Consider the following 17,172-nt stretch of genomic DNA (forward strand, 5'->3'; position numbering starts at 1 on the left):
AGTATAGTGTGATAAACATATCTCTCTCTCTCTCTCTCTCTCTCTCTTAGCCCCTGAGTCCCTCTGAGAGTCAGGCTACAGAGCAACCAATCCTGTTTGGATAGAGTCACACTAACAGCCAATCAGAGAGAGGACAGTGGTTGCCCCCCCCGCCCTCACAAACTACAACTCCCAGGATTCCCTGGTTTTTCATGGGAATTGCCTCCATGCTTCCAGATCCCAGCCCCAGAGATAGAGTCTACAGTATATCAGTGTTGCCAATTTAAGTCCACTTCTGCAGGTGCATTTGGATTTAATAATGATAACAATAATGGTGATAATGATGATAGAGAGATAGATCTTGTAGCACCTTTGAGACTCACTGAAAGAAAAGTTGGCAGCTTTCCTAGACTTAAGCGTACTTCCTCAGATGCATGGGAATTGTAGTTCATTGTGGCACCAAAGCTCTTTCTCACAAAACTGCCATTCCCAGGGTTCCCTAGCACTGAGCCAGGACACTTAAAGCAGTCTCAAACTGGATTATTTCTGCAGTATGGATTGGACCTTGAGCATTTTTAATAACCAAGGTCCAAAACACACTGCAGAAATAATCCAGTTTGTGACCGCTTTAACTCTCCTGGCTCAGTGCTAGGGAATCCTGGGAATTGTAGTTTGTTGTGGCACCAGAGCTCTTTCTGATAGAGAAGGCTCAATGTCTCACAAAACTACCATTCCCAGGGTTCCCTAGCACTGAGCCAGGGCAGCTAAAGCAGTCTCAAACTGGATTACTTCTGAAGTGTGTCTTGGATCCAACTCGGGCTGCATCTTCACTCCAGAGACAATCCAGTTTCATACCGTTTTAACTGCCATGGCCCAGTGCTATGAAATCCTGGGAATTGTAGTTTGTTGTCACACCAAAGTTTGCTGAGAGAGAAGGCTAAATATCTCAGAAAACTAGAATTCCCAGGATTCCATAGCACTGAGCCAGGGCAGTTAAAGGGGTGTCAAACTGGATTATTTCTGCAGTGCAGTTGCAGCCTAACACATTTCTGTTTGGCACAAAGCTTCCTGGGCTTTGATTCCAATAGGAGCCACTTGAACTGCCACGGCTCCATCCATACAGAATCCCTGGGATTTGTAGTTTGGATCAGTGCCCCTCCCTGCATTCTTTGGGCAGAGAAGGCAAAAGACCTTATAAAACTACAGATTCTAGGATTCCAATAGGATGGAGAAGCAGCTCTTAAAGTGGTGTCAAACTGCATTAATTCTAAAGTGTAGATGCACCAAGAGGAAGGGCGGGAGGTGTTGTCGAGGCGGGTGAAATAATGTTGTGTATTCTGTTATTTCAAATGTGGCACACACTCCTTCCTCAGAGTGTAGTGGATTCTCCCTCCTCTTCCCCTCCTTTTCTTCTTTCTCCTTCTCCTTTTTTCTCCTGTCCCTTCTTTCTCCTCTGTCGCTGCTGCTGTTGTTGTTGTTGTTGTTGTGTGCCTTCAGCTCCTTTCTGACTTATCGTGGAAGAGAGGGGTGGTCTTATACGATGAGTATATCCCAAACTCTCTATTTTAAGTTGTAAATTTGGGGGTCGTCTTATACGCCCAGTCGTCTTATATGCCGGAATATACGGTATGTTATTTAATATTCAAATAAAATAATTACCACATAAAGCTTTGAATAGGTTTGAATGTAACATATATAAAACCAAAGCTATTAAATTGGATAATATTCTTCTGGGCCTTGGAGACATTTTCTATAAGATTTTCTAGTTCTCCTTTTTATGGAAAACCCACATCACAGCTTTTTAAAAAGCCTGTCCAGTCAAAGGAGATCCTAAATGTGTTGAAATGGCCTTCTGTATCTTCCAGAGAGTGTTTCTGCCTCCAGATTTTTTGGGGAGGTGCAGGTGAAAGGGGTTCATGAGAGAGATAAAATTATACAGGATATAATATTTAAAAAGGTGGTGTGGTGATCATTTCCCATCTCTCATAATAGCAAAAGACAACTCCATGGCAAAAGATGTAACTTGAAAACATATTTCATTTAAAATTTAGCTGCCCAGGAGCAGTGTGCGTCCGCATGAAGGAGATACGTTCCTTTATGGCTACTTGACCTCAAATTTAATTTACAGTCAACTACCAACATCTGTCTGTGTTTCTCTGGTCCCAAACACACTGCAGAAATAGTCCAGTTTGAGACCGCTTTAACTGCCCTGGCTCAGTGCTAGGGAATCCTGGGAACTGTAGTTCATTGTGGCACCACAGCTCTCTGACGGAGAAGGCTAAATGTCTCACAAAACTGCAGTTCCCGGAATTCCCTAGTATTGAGCCAGGGCAGTTAAAGCAGTCTCAAACTGGATTATTTCTGTGTTTGGATCTCTGTGTGGTTTTTTGAACCTTCTTATAAGAAGATTTAAAACTTTCAAGGCAACTTGCAAATTAAAACAAATGCCGTATAGCTAACATGAAAGGTCAGCACTAAAATGGAATTAAATATTAAAATATTACAAAACAAACCCTATTGAAAATAGTTAAAATCAGTTTTTAAAGAGTTTTTAAAAAATACAGCTGAAAAGAGGATGGCACCTTATTAAAATCAGTTCTCAAAAGCCTATGGGAATGGAAAATTCTTTGCCTGGTGATGGAAGGACTGCAAGGAAAGAGCCATTCTAGTTTTCCTAGGAAGGGTGTTCCAGGGTCTGGGGGCAGCCACTGAAAAGGCCCAGTCTCACAGTGGGATTCTTGGGATTTCCATGCTCCGGGGGACAGAGTCTGATGTTCGTTTGGTGTGTCCTTCTCTCCTCTCCAGATCACAGCGGCCGGTCACAGCCCTACCCGCTGGAACGTCTTGTTTTCGGGGCCTGTGCAGGCCTGATCGGACAGTCGGCCTCCTACCCTCTGGATGTGGTCCGTCGGCGGATGCAAACAGCCGGAGTGATGGGCTTTTCGTACGGGTCCATCCTGGGCACCATGGCGGATATTATCCGGGAAGAGGGACTTGTCAGGGGCCTGTACAAGGGGCTCAGCATGAACTGGGTCAAAGGCCCCATTGCTGTGGGGATCAGCTTCATGACCTTCGATCTCACACAGATCCTGCTCCGGAAATGGGAGCGTGGCGTCCACGTGGAAAGGTAGTGGCTGACCTTGCCTCTGTCTTGAGTCCCTTGCGGATGGGAGAAGGATGGAGGTGAGTTTTGGCGCAGGCTGGTGCGGACAGGCATCCCCCTTGATAACCCCTTCTCAAACGCAGATATGGTTCTCATGGTTGGTCCGAGTGACCTAGGAGAATGAGGGCTGTTGGTGAACACAGGGTCCCTTAAAACTGTGGCGGTCTGCTTTGTTTCCCTGAGAGTGGATTTGCTAAAAGATGCTCCTGGGATGGTCTAGAAATTGCCAAACCCCTTGAGCCAAGGAAAAAGGGGTGCCTTTGCACCCCAAAATCCCATTGGTCTCAAAAATGGGAAGGTTGTATCTGTACCTGATTCTCGGTAACGCCGTAACTTTTGCAGCAGAGCCTTGCCAAATGCATTAACTTGCCTGTACTTCAGCTTCATCCAGTGTCCCTCTTCTCTTTTGTGTTTTAAACTGGGCTTAACCAAGAGCTTGAGAGGTGGGGGGTGTCTGTTGTGTGCTTTCCTCCTATCTGTGTTTTATTTTTAGTTTTGCTTCCTCTGTGGAAGTTTTCCCTCTTTTAGTCTCTCCTTCTTTTTCTCACCCCCCCCACCTTTAAAATGCTCCCCATTGGCATTCATGGCACAGAACAAACATCTGGAAGAGTATGCCATCTCCAGGAGGAGAACCAAAGACTGAATCCTTCCTTTCCATAGGGTTGCTTAGAGAAGAACAAGGTGGGCACTGAATCATGAATTTCTGTTGCCACAGTTTCAGATGATGCACCTGGCTATGAAACTGGTTCTGAATCAACAGTGTTAACATATATACACACACACACATATATATATATTAAAGAGATCAACTTTTCAATAAACTTTTTTTTAAAAGCTACAACATTTGCGCTCTAGGTTGAGATGGGGGAGTAAAGCTAATGATCATAGAATCATAGAATCGTAGAGTTGGAAGAGACCACTAGGGCCATCCAGTCCAACCCCCTGCCATGCAGGAAATCCAAATCAAAGCATCCCTGACAGATGGCCATCCAGCCTCTGTTTAAAGACCTCCAAGGAAGGAGACTCTATCACCTTCCGAGGAAGTGCATTCCATTGCCGAACAGCCCTTACTGTCAGGAAGTTCCTCCTAATGTTCAGGTGGAATCTCTTTTCCTGTAGCTTGCATCCATTGTTCCGGGTCCTGTTCTCTGGAGCAGCAGAAAACAAGCTTGCTCCCTCCTCAATATGACATCCTTTCAAATATTTAAACAGGGCTATCATATCACCTCTTAACCTTCTTTTCTCCAGGCTAAACATCCCCAGCTCCCTAAGTCGTTCCTCATAGGGCATGGTTTCCAGACCCTTCACCATTTTTGTCGCCCTCCTTTGGACACGCTCCAGTTTCTCAATGTCCTTTTTGAATTGTGGCGCCCAGAACTGGACACAATATTCTAGGTGGGGCCTGACCAAAGCAGAATACAGTGGAACTATTACTTCTCTTGATCTAGACACTATACTTCTATTGATGCAGCCTAAAATAGCATTGGACTGCACCTCCTAGCATCCCTCTCCACTGCCTGTGTTGTCTAGGGCTGATGTCTGGTGGGCCACAAGTAGCCCAAACTGTAATAGAGCTTTTGGTACCTAGATGTTTGGGACTTCAGTTTCAGTGTAGCCAGTTGTAAGGCATGATGGGAAGTCTAGTCCAGTTTGGAAATACTAACCAATTTTTTTTCTTCAGTATTACAAGTTATTCTAAACCTTTAAAAATTGTTCTCATAGAGGCACCACAGAGGTTGACTGGATCCCTTCTGTCTTTGCATGAATGGGTTTACATTCTTCTTCTGGGGAATGAAAGGGGCTTACAAGACCCCCCCCCCCACCCAGTTCATTCAATGCAAGACTTCTAGGCTCTCTGATACAGTGGGTCAATAGTGTCCCATTTGGCTAGACAGATTCATGTCACAGTGGATTACTGGACCGCAGCTAAGCTTTGCAAGAGGCACAGGCCTGGTCCAGAAAACTGGCCCCCTGATATGGTCGATGTCTTCCTCTTCCTCCCTCTTTTATCAGGGTCGGGGCATTTTATTGCAAACTTCCCTGTCTCCTTTCCTTAGCTGCCACAGCAGGCAACATATAGTGCAGTGTTACAGAATCCTCTAGTTGGAAGGGAACTCAAGGGCCCTCCTGATGTGCAGGAACCCACGACTTTAACACTCCGGAGAGATCACCCTGTTTAAAGCTCTCCAAAGGAGGAAAATCTGCCACTCTCCAAGGTGGTTCTTTGTCAAATAGCAATGAACTGTCAGGATGCTTTTTCTAATACTTAGGAAGGATCTTTTTTCCCCCTTGCAATTTAAATCTACTAGTTGATCTCCTTAGAAAAGGTGCTAAATGATGCTTGGTAAGGTAGAAGGTATCAGGAAGAAAGGATAAGCACATTACAGGTGGACAGACTCCATCAAGGAATGCCCTGAGTTTGCAAGACCTGAGCTGAGCTGTTCTGTTGATAAGAAGATGACTTGGAGGTCTCTCATTCACAAAATTGCCATAAGTCTAGTTGACTTAATGGCCTTTAACAACAAAGTTTGTCTCCTAGCAGAAAACAAGCTGGCTCCATCTTCTTCATGACATCCCTTTGGATATTTAAAGATGGCTGTCATGCCACCTTCTCCAACATACCCAGCTCCCTAAGTCATTCCTCCTAAGTCTTGATTTCCTGATCTTTGGCCACCTTGGTTACCCTCATCTATTTGTCTTATATGGCTGCCTTTTCCCGGCAAAACAGAGGATGATGGTTGGATGTAAAAATGTCTTGCTCAGCAGGCACCCACCTCCCATAATGCCAATCTCATACCCTGTCGCACTGTGGGCATAATTTTATTCATAGGAAACTGCTTCACATTTGGTCCACTAGGATCCAGTACAAGGAGAAAGGCAGGATGAAAATTAAATAACTAAACAGAAACATGTGGCCTTGGGCAACCGGTACACCAAATCTTTGACTCCAGCACCTCTATTTTTTCTACTATACAACTCCTTCATAAATGGCAAAGGTATATTAATTTGTAATAACAAAGTTGAGGTTGCAAAATGGTAGCAACAAAGCATTTCATCCCCACTCCCTCCTGAGTGCAACAACAAAAAGAGAATAGAATAATAGAATCTTAGAGTTGAAAAGAGACATAATAAATAAAATAGTCCAACCATCTGCCCTGCAAGGAGTTGACAACTACAGCACTCCTGAGAGATGGACATCTAACATTTGTTTAAAAACCATCCATGAAGAAGAATCTAATACTTTGGAGGCATTCAATTCCACTTTTAAACAATTCTTCCTAATGTTTGGGTGAAATCTCCTTTCTTGGAATTTGAATCCATTGGTTCATCTTCTAGATTCTGGAGCAGCAGGAAACAAATTCTCTCCATCTTTTTCAGGCCATCCCTTCTTGTATTTAAAGATGGTTATCGGATCATAGTGGAATGCTTTGAGAGAAGTGATACCTTGACTTAAATGTCATGTAAGGATGGTTACATCATCTCTCTTCATCTTCTTCAAGCTAAACTCCCCCAGCTTCCTCAACTGAGTTGCCAGATTTAAAACTGCAGAAGCTCCTGTATCTAAGGGTTGTGTAGAAGCAGGAATTTCTGCAGGTATTGACTGTCACGCAACCAGGTAACATGCCACATGACCTGAAATTCTACTTCTAGACAACCCTGAAAGGTACAGGAGCCCTCACCCTTATTCTTAGAGTTGGAAGTGACCAGTGGGGTCCCACAGGGGTCTGTCCTGGGCCCAGTGCTATTCAACATCTTTATCAATGACTTGGGTGACAGAATTGGGAGCATACTTATCAAATTTGCAGATGACACAAAATTAGAAGGAGTAGCTAATACCCCAGAGGACAGAATCAAAATTCAAAATGACCTGAATAGACTAGAAAGCTGGGCCAAAGCTAACAAAATGAACTTCAGCGCGGAGAAATGCAAAGTACTGCACTTAGGGTGGAAAAATAAAATACACAGATACATGATTATGGGGGACACCTGGCTGAACGAGAGATTTATACGTGTGAAAGGGATCTAGGAGTCCAAGTAGACCACAAGTTGAACATGGGTCAACAGTGTGATGCGGCAGCTAACAAGGCCAATGTGATTCTAGGCTGCATCAATAGAAGTATATATCAAGGGAAGTACAGTGGACCCTTGTTATACGCTGTGTATAACAAAATCCGTGTATGCTCAAGTCCCATTAAATATGATGACATAGCAAAATGGTGTCCCTTCTATAAAATGGAAAATCAAGGTTTGATATTTGAAATTTATATTTTTTTGGAACATTTTCAAATCGTGGATACTTGTATAAAAATTTTGTGTATAAGAAGGGCCGACTGTAATAGTGCCACTCTATTCTGCTTTGGTCAGGCCTCACCTGGAATATTGTGTCCAGTTCTGAGCACCACAATTCAAAAAGGATGTGGAGAAACTGGAGCCATGTGTCCAAAGGAGGGAGACTAAAATGGTGAAGGGTCTGGAAACCATGAAGTCTTAAGGGGAGAGACTTAGGGAGCTGGGGATGTTTAGCCTGGAGAAGAGAAGGTTAAGAGGGGATGTGAGAGCCCTGTTTAAATACTTGAAGGGGGTCATATTGAGGAGGGAACAAGTTTGTTTTCTGCTGTTCCAGAGACTGGGACCTGAAGCAATGATGCAAACTGCAGGAAAAGAGATTCCAGCTCAACATTAGGAGGAACCTCCTGAGAGTAAGGGCTGTTCGACAGAGAAACACACTCTTCCTCGGAGATTATGGTGGAGTCTCATTCCTTGGAAGTCTTTAAGCAGAGGCTGGATGGACATCTCTCAATGGGAATGCTTTGACAGAGTTCCTGCATGGCACAAGGGTTGGACTGGATGGCCCTTTCTGGGGTCTCTTCCAAATCTATGATTCTATGGAGGGGGCCACAAGGGCCACCTAATCTAATCCCATTCTGCCATCGACGAAGTTATAATTCCAGCACCCCTGAAAAATGCCCATTCAAGCTCTGTTTGAAGGCCACCACAGGAAGAGAGTCCACCAACCTCCGAAGGAGTCCATTCCACTGTTGCCTAACATTTAGGTACCATCTCTTTTCTTTTAGTTTGAATCCAAGGAAGCAGGGTGTTGTTTTTTGTGGATTTTAAGTAAGAATGTGGTTTCCCACTGTGTGACCCAATTTGGACCTCTTTCCATGTCTCAGCGCAGACGTGGATTTCTGTTTCACCATCGCCAGTGTTTGGGCAAGTTAAACCTTGGATCACAGTTCTCAATTCAATTGTTTTTATTATTCATTAACCAAATATAGGTTGTAGGCAGAAGAGAAAACAGTAGTAAATGATCGAGCAATAAGTGGTAAGAAGAGCAGAAGAACACATTTTTGCAATTCTTTAAAAAATATATTAAAATATCAAAAATATAGTACATAAATAGGATAATTAGAAATATAATTATTTCTTTCTTATAAGCCCACATTTCTTATAAGAAACAGTCTGTTATTCTCATGGGCAATTCTAAGTTGGGCTGCTTCAACTGCAAAGCTAGAACTGAATGAACTGAACTAGGCAGCAGGTATATACACTTAACTCTATCATCAGGCTCTAAACATCTTATAAAGTATTTATCTCTTGGAATTTCATCTAATTTACAGCAAAGTTGTCCTCAACTGCATGTTTTCCACAAATACAGAGCCACTGTTCTTCAGGTTCATGAATTAACCTTCCATAAAGTTAATCTTCATAGTCTGAAAACATTTACAGCCTTGCAAAGGAAGGGTAGGATAATCTCATTCAAAAACTGATCTTTCCCATACTGTTTCCCATACTATTTTTTGAAGAAAATATAGATACATTAATAGCTCCATTGTCCTTCTTGGCACTATCAAAATGTTCTTCGATAGATTTGCAAGTTTGTTGTATGTCACTGGATGCCAAAGTCGTAGGATCAAAACTTAAACCTCAGGTATGCTTCAGATTTTACTAGCCAGATACCTTTGGAAGCAAAGTTTCTTAACTCTCCTCCATATCTGCATTACTGATTCATTGACTGAATGATGCACTTTAAAGACATTTAAAAAGGCACACAAAAGAGAATACAATATTGTCATTACTCCAGTATCTGCCTGCATATTGAAGGCAGGTATACCGGATGGAAAGCCCAACAGCATACTTAAAAATTCATTCTGTATTGAGCTGTTTTTATCCCAGAAAGGTTCATATCTCAACCCCATGTTAATCTATGGGATATTCTTTGCAGTAAAAACTCTTAAACGCCTGGGAACGATTAAGTCCTTCGACTCCTCATCTGAAGTTTTGCATTGAGTTCTGGGTGCTTCATTTTAAGAAAGATTGGAGCAGGTTCAGAGAAGGGCAGCAAGGATGATACGGAGAACAAAACAGGAGGAAAGATGACAGAAGTTGGGTACCTTCAGTCAGGTGAAAAGAGGTGTCATGATCACCTCTTTAAATGCCCCAAGAGCCGTCAGAGAGGAAGAGGCAGGCTTATTCTCTGCTGCCCCAGAGGTTAGGACCAGGTCTAATGTTTTTAAGTTACAGCAGAGTAGATTTTGATTGAACATTAGAAGGAAATTCTTGACAGTAAGAGTGGTGGGGCAGTGGGACCAATGACCCAGGCATCTTGCAATAGAGGCTGTTGCTGGAATTCCTGCAAATTGTTGGGTTGGACTCCATGATTTCTGAGGCCCCGTCCGATTCTAGGATCCTGGTCTGTGGCTATTGCGGAATTTAATACCATCTGCCCAGATTTTTGAGCTTTCAGCCTAATCGATGTCAAATGCTTCATCCAAGAAATGTTCAGGGGAAAATGAAACTCCAAAGAATTGCTTTGTTCCTCTTGATACCCATTTATGTTTGGTGGGATGAATTAAAAGTTTGTAACTTTAGTCTTTGTGTAAATCACATATTTGTTGTTGTTGTTGTGTGCCTTCAAGTCATTTATGACTTTTGGTGACCCTAAGGCAAACATATCATGGGGGTTTCTTGGCAAGTTTGTTCAGAGGAGCTTTGCCACTGCCTTCCCCCGAGGCTGTGTGTTTGTGACTTGCCTAAAGGCACCCAGTGGGTTTTGTGGCCGAGCTGGGAATCGAACCCTGACCCCCAGAGTCATAGTCCAACCCTCAAACCTCTGCGCCATACTGGGTCTCTAAATCACAGATAGCTGCTCCTTATTACAAACCTCTGCAGGAACCTTTAACAGTCTTCTCAATCCACTTATGTTTTGCAATAGAAGACCTGTATCTTCTTCTTCGTGGTCTCTGCGAATCATACAAATGGGTTTTACTGCGCCTGCGCAGTACTGTCGGAAACTTCTGGAATCACTGGGCAAAGTACACTTTGCAACAAAATGCAACTTTTTGGCGGTAACTCTGCCCATCCATTATAAGGCCCCTGCCTTCCCGCTCTTTCCCCAGTTCCTTCTTTCCGCCGCGTTAGCTGCTGTTGGAACTTCGCTCTTTGCTCTTTTCCATTTGAATCACTGGCTATTTGACTTCGGACCGTTCTTGACCATTCTTCTTCGATTTTTCCCATATTGTACTTCGACCTCGGACTGTGTTTGACCATTCTTCTGCTGACCTCCCCATTGTACTTCGACCTCGGACCGTCTCACGCCGTCTAAGTCTCTGGAATAACGTCACCTCCATTCAAGAAGTGTGACGTTTGCGGGGGCAAGCTCCCGGTTCAGGACCCGCACTCATCCTGCTTACTCTGCCTGGGGAAAGACCACGACATGAAGGCTTGTCAACTCTGCAAGTCCATGACGTCTCAGGCAAGAAAGAACCGGGAGTCCCGCTTAACCTCAGCTATTGCTCAGGGTAAGGTTCAAGGGGAGGCTTCCCGCCCGGCATCGGCCCCCTCACCTTCGACTGTCTCCCTGGTCTCCAAGCCCCGGGACAGCCCGTCCAGTGCCGTTTCCGCGCCTCGGGCTCCTGCTCAGCCTTCTTCTTCATTGGCCCGTGGCCCGGACAAACCCAGAGCCTCTGACAAGTCCCGGCAAGTGGTCTGCGACCCAGACAGGTCCAGTACCACCGACAAGCCCTCTAAACACCCCCACAAAAAGTCAGGGTCTGAGGCCGCAGCGGCTGCTGCTCCCCCGGTCGAGGCAGCATCGGCTACAAGATCGGCTCCTGCCTCGAGATCTGGCCGGGAAGGGTCCGTCCAGTCCAAAAAGTCGGGCGACCCTACGAAAAGGGCCTCCAAGCACAGGGAGGCTTCCATCCCGGCATCTAGCTCGTCGGAACTGGGAATCGCGGGACCGAGCCACACCTCTTCTGGTTCCAGACTCCTAAGTCGGCGCTCGTGGAGTTAGAAGATAACCCTTTCTTCCCTCCAGAAACTCCCAAAAGCTCCAAGAGGAAGGCTACCATTTCCGAGCCCGTGCCAGTGACCCATAAAAAGAAGAAGTCCCATGACGGTGCTTCCAAGGACTCTTCTGCTTTGGCAAAGCCTCCCAAAAGCTCCGGCCATTCTTCGGGCTCGAAACACCGGTCTCCAACCCGACCTTCAGACCGAGTGCTTAGCACACCGGTGCCTGCATCCCGGGACTCGCCTCCTCCTTCCCGGGCCCGGGAAGAGCTTATCCAACATCCCTCACCTCGACGGATGGATAGTGAGGCAGCTCCAAGCTCCCCTGGTCTCGTTGTCATCCCGGTAGAGGACTCGAACGATGAGGGCTCCGTTTCGGTTGGACGACGTTCCCCCACTCCGGTTCCACCACCGTCTCCCAAGCGTTCGTCGGAGCTCCAGTCCAACGACCCTGATGTATTCTACGATTCAGAGGCGGACAAATATTACATGGCGGTCCCCAGGGAGACAGCTCTATGCACCTTTGAGGAGGGACGCCGGCGACAGGTTCCTAGGTCAAGGTCCTCTGCTTCGCTGCCCGAACCCTCCAGACCGGAGTCAGCCAGGGTCGCTGGGAAACACACTGAACCCAGAGTCCAGGCGCCCCAGGACCCAGTGAGAGTCCAGGATCTGAGGATCCAATCTGACACTGAGTCGGACCTGGACATGCACCACCCGGAACCTGCCTCTCCTACGGATGATCTTCGGTCTTTTGCGGAGCATGTCATTAAGATGACCAGGGCCCTGGACATTCAGCTCGCCTACCCGGATGAGTTGGCGCAGGACCCAGTGGAGCGCCGGGTCCATGGGCGCGTCCCTACGCCTTCGTCCATCCCTCTTCTGCCTTCTTTGGAGATTATCCTGAAGAGGTCCTGGGAGAACCCTGCTTCGCTGACTGGGACTTAACGCAAGGTGGAATCGCTATACCGTGTTGCCCCCGCGAGCTGCGCTTGGCTGTCCACCCATCCCCGACAAAATTCCGCCATTGTGGAGGGAGCCCAAGTCGCCTCCACACACAAGCAGGCCACTTCTCCTGTGGATCGTGAGGCCCGCAAAATAGATGGCCTGGCCAAGAAAGCCTACTCAGCCACATCTCTTGCTGTCAAGGCCGTGAACTACATGGCATGTATGGGCGCGTATGTGCAGTCGCTCATGGAAGAGATCTCGCCGCTTATCCCGGACGTTCCTGATGACACGCAGAGGAAGCTCGTCGAGATAAAGGATGAGACGCATTCCATTGGGGGCTGGCTCATCACGGCGTCAAGGGATGTGACCGACTGCGCAGGTAGAGCCATGTCCGCTTCGATGGCTCTTCGCCGCCATGCCTGGCTTCAAGGATCGGATCTCAATCCGGGAGTAAAGGCAGCCATTGAGGAGATGCCCCTCGACGGTTCCGGCCTATTCCATGCAGACACGGACGACCGACTGAACCGAAAATTTAAGATGAAGGCGGCCGCCAAGAAACACGGCATGTCTTCCTCGGCTTCGGTTCCGTTCCGGAAGAAGCAGCGCCCATGGCAGCCCCAAGGTCAGTCCTTTAGGCCTGCAGGCCAGGACCGTCAATACCACCAACAAGGGCCCCAGCGTTCTAGGTACCCTTCGCAATCCTCCTCCTCCTCTGGCAGGCGTGGCGGTCCTCCTCGCTATCGGAAGGGCCGCAGGCAGGATAGCGACCAGGCCAAGAAAAGGTCTTGAAGTGTACCAGCGCACTTCGTCCCCGCTCCATTCTTTCTAAATATTCTGCAGCCCTTCTTTAACACCTGGGCTTCCATCACGACAGACTCTTGGGCACTTAACATCGTCCGTAGGGGTTACGCCCTCGAGTTCGAATCCCTCCCCCCAAAGGGGAAGTTTCTGTCAACCGTACCCTCGGACACTCTTCTTGACAAAGTGCGCTCTCTGGTAAAAAAAGGGGCCATCTCTTCAGTCCAGCAGGACGATTTGGAGGGAGCCTTCTTTTCAAGATACTTTACGGTCCCGAAGCCAGACGGCGGGATCAGACCTATCCTGGACCTCAGGCATTTGAACTCTTTTCTTCGATACCGTCATTTCCGGATGGTAACTCTGTCTTCCATTCTGCCCCTCCTTCACCAGGGACTCTGGTTTGCCACGATCGACCTCAAGGACGCCTACTTCCACATAGGAATCCGAGAGTCCCACAGGAGATTCCTCACCTTCGCCGTCGGCTCCAACGCCTATCACTACAATGTCCTCCCCTTCGGTTTGGCCACGGCTCCAAGAGTCTTCACGAAGTGCATGGCACCGGTGGTAGCCTATCTCCATCAAAGGGGCTACAGAGTCTTCCCTTATCTAGACGACTGGCTCCTGGCAGCCGACTCAGAGGCCGACCTCCTGGACTCCATCGACTTCACGTTGATGATGCTCAGATCCTTGGGACTAGTAGTAAACCTAGAAAAGTCTCGCCTCAATCCCTCCAGACAAGTGCGTTTCATCGGGGCGGTCCTCGACTCCGACTCTTGCATCGCATACCTCCCTCGGGACCGTTTCCTGGCACTGAAGTCCTCAATCAGACCGCTCGTGACACACAGGCGGATCAGGGCCAGGGATGTCCAGGTGGCTCTGGGCCACATGGCTTCGACCACCTTCGTGACACCATGGGCAAGACTCCGGCTTCGTCCTCTCCAAAGGTGGTTCCTCTCGGTATTCAACCCGGCATCAGACCCTCCCCTCAGGTGGCTCACGATCCCGAGGCCCGTCGCAGCTTCCCTCAAGTGGTGGCAAGATTCCCAAAACGTCTGCGCAAGCTTGTCTTTTTGCCTGCCTCAGCTGACGACGGACGCGTCCCTGGAGGGTTGGGGAGCTCACCTTCTCGACCTCAGTGTGAGGGGAAAGTGGTCGGTAGATGAAAAGTACCTCCACATCAACGCACTAGAGATGCTGGCAGTAGAAAAGGCCTTGAGAGCCTTCGAAGGGACTGTGACCGGCAAGGTAGTCCTTCTCAGAACGGACAATACAATGGTGCTCTACTATATCAACAAGCAAGGGGGCACCAAGTCAAATACGTTGCTGGACATCACCCTTCGAATCTGGGATTGGTGCATTCCGAGGAATGTCCTGCTTCAAGCGGTCCACCTCCCAGGCGAAGAAAACGACCTATAGCAGACCAGCTCAGCAGGACGTCGTCGGTCTCTCACGAGTGGAGGCTCCATCCAGAGACAGTGTCCGAGATCTTTGATCGATGGGGGACCCCTTCGATCGAACTCTTCGCAACCGACGACAACACACACTGTCCCCAGTTCTGTTCCAGAACGCGCAGCAGGAACTCCCTCGGAGACGCGTTCGCCTTCCGCTGGCCAGGGGACATGCTCTACGCATTCCCCCCATTCCCGCTGATTGTCCGGGTGGTGGCCAAGTTGACCACAGACCGCTCGGATGCGATTCTCGTCACTCCATGGTGGCCCAGACCGCCGTGGTTTCCGTCGCTGCTGCATCTGTCGAGGAGAACCTGGCTCCGCATCGAACCCCGTCCAGACCTGCTCACGATCCAGGACGGAAGGGTTCGTCATCCAGACATCGATCACCTTCCACTAGTGGCTTGGAGGCTCCTTCCTTAGCAGTCATGCCAGACTCGGTACGGAGGGTAATCCTGGCTGCTCAAAGGCCTTCAACTCGCAGGTCATATGCCTGCAAGTGGAAGCGTTTTTTGCAGTTCCTGGCTGAGAGGGACCTCGCTCCGGACCAGGTCTCAACTCCGGTGCTGCTGGAATTCCTCATGGCACTGCTGGAGGCCGGACTCAGTTTGACATCCATTAAGTGCTATTTGTCTGCAATTTGCTCCCACTTCCAGTTTGAGGGCAGGCCCTCCTTTTTCAGGAACCCCTTAGTGAAGGGTTTCTTAAAGGGTTGTGGGAACCTTTATCCCCCGGTTTCAGTACCGACTCCGGCTTGGAGCTTGGACATTGTGCTGGCAGCTCTACAGTCCAAGCCTTTTGAACCGATGGCCACTACAGGCTTGAGACTTTTAACCTGGAAGACCGCCTTCCTTGTGGCCATCACGTCTGCCCGCCGTGCGGGCGAACTGTGTGCCTTACGGAGGGACCAACCCTTCTTAAGATTTCATAGGGACAGGGTGGTCCTCTGTACCAACATCACCTTCTTGCCAAAGGTAGTGTCGGCCTTTCACTTGTGTCAGGACATTGTGTTGCCTACCCTGGCCTCGAACCCGGTAACAGAGGTCGAACGGACTATGCATATGCTGGACGTTAGGAGGGCCTTGGCCTTCTGCTTGGACAGAACGTCGGGTTCGAGCCGATCCGAGAGACTGTTCCAGTGCTACTCGGAACCGAAGAGGGGCCTGCCCGTATCGCCGCAGAGGTTCTCAAAATGGGTGGCTGAGACCATCCACCTCTGCTATGAACAGTTGGGCAGACCTCTCCCCGCCAGGGTACGGTCTCATTCAACCAGGGCGGTAGCTGCATCCTCTGCCTTTTTGACGGGGGTCCCCTTGGAGGATGTGTGCAAAGCTGCGGTTTGGTCCCAGCCAATGACATTTATTAAACATTACAGGCCGGACACCAGGGCCAAACGGGACGCAGCGTTTGGAAGGGCTGTATTGGTTTCAGGGCTACATTAATGTGTATTAATGTATGTTGTAATACTGATACTAAGCGAGTGCAAATGTTTACCTTGGTCCACCTTATGCATTCTGACTTTGGCAACTCCCTTCCATCATGCAGGGTTTGACTGTATGCATTGATGTTTCAGCATCTAAGATTTGACTGGATGCATTGCTGGGTTATATTTATAAAATTCCCTGTCCAGTATACATTATTGCTGATGCAGAGCTATCATGCAAGTTGACTCTATGCATTACTGCACTGGTCTCAAGCAATTTTCTAGTTATGCATTGTTACTGTTGCATTGTTATGTCGCATATTATGCGGGCTGTGGGTTATTTCAGAAATAACTGATCACGTGTCCATTGAATTAATATCTTTATTGTGATCAATAAACCACAATGTTTGAACCACTCCTGGTTTCATGACACTCCCTCCGCCGCTTGCTTAAGCTTGTCAGTCTAAACCCATTTGTATGATTCGCAGAGACCACGAAGAAGAAGGACAGGTTGCATACCTGTAACGGTATTTCTTCGAGTGGTCATCTGCGAATACATACAAATCCCGCCCATCCTACCCTCAGTGTCCTGCTCTTGGTTGGCTCATTACAAGTCGCTTACACGGCGAAAAGGTTTGGAACTGGGGAAAGAGCGGGAAGGCACGGGCCTTAACGGATGGGTGGAGTTACCGCCAAAAAGTTGCATTTTGTTGCAAAGTGTACTTTGCCCAGTGATTCCAGAAGTTTCCGACAGTACTGCGCAGGCGCAGTAAAACCCATTTGTATGTATTCGCAGATGACCACTCGAAGAAATACTGTTACAGGTATGCAACCTGTCCTTCTCACACCTTCCCCTGAAACTGAAATCAAGGTGCAAAAGTGATTTACATACAACTCAATGGAGGGGTGCGGGGAAAGTAAGGGCAGAGCCTTGCTCCTACAACAGTTGTTGTATGTTTTCATCTATCTGACGTATGGTGGACTTAAGATGATCCTATCATGAGTTTTCTGGGGCTGAGAGTGTGTGACTAGCCAAAGGTCACCCAATGGGTTTCTCTGGTTAAGCAGGGACTCAAACCCTGCTCTCAAGAGTCGTAGCCGAATGCTCCAACCACTATCCCACG

General features: G+C 47.8%; 1 protein-coding gene across 1 annotated transcript in view; it reads left to right on the forward strand.

Annotated features, from left to right (window-relative positions):
• LOC149308500 (mitochondrial coenzyme A transporter SLC25A42-like) overlaps positions 1–4,019 on the forward strand; it is a 31,105-nt gene extending 27,086 nt beyond the window's left edge. The window contains exon 8 of the mRNA XM_089537078.1: positions 2,785–4,019. Within this exon, the coding sequence (XP_089393204.1) occupies positions 2,785–3,110 (326 nt within the window). The 3' untranslated portion in view covers positions 3,111–4,019. The remainder of the gene's footprint in view (positions 1–2,784) is intronic.
• Positions 4,020–17,172: the final 13,153 nt, after the last annotated feature.

Source organism: Sceloporus occidentalis, unplaced genomic scaffold (genome assembly GCF_023333645.1).
Source record: "Sceloporus occidentalis isolate IW3139 unplaced genomic scaffold, rSceOcc1.0.p SCAF_8, whole genome shotgun sequence".
Taxonomy (NCBI): Eukaryota; Metazoa; Chordata; class Lepidosauria; order Squamata; family Phrynosomatidae; genus Sceloporus; species Sceloporus occidentalis.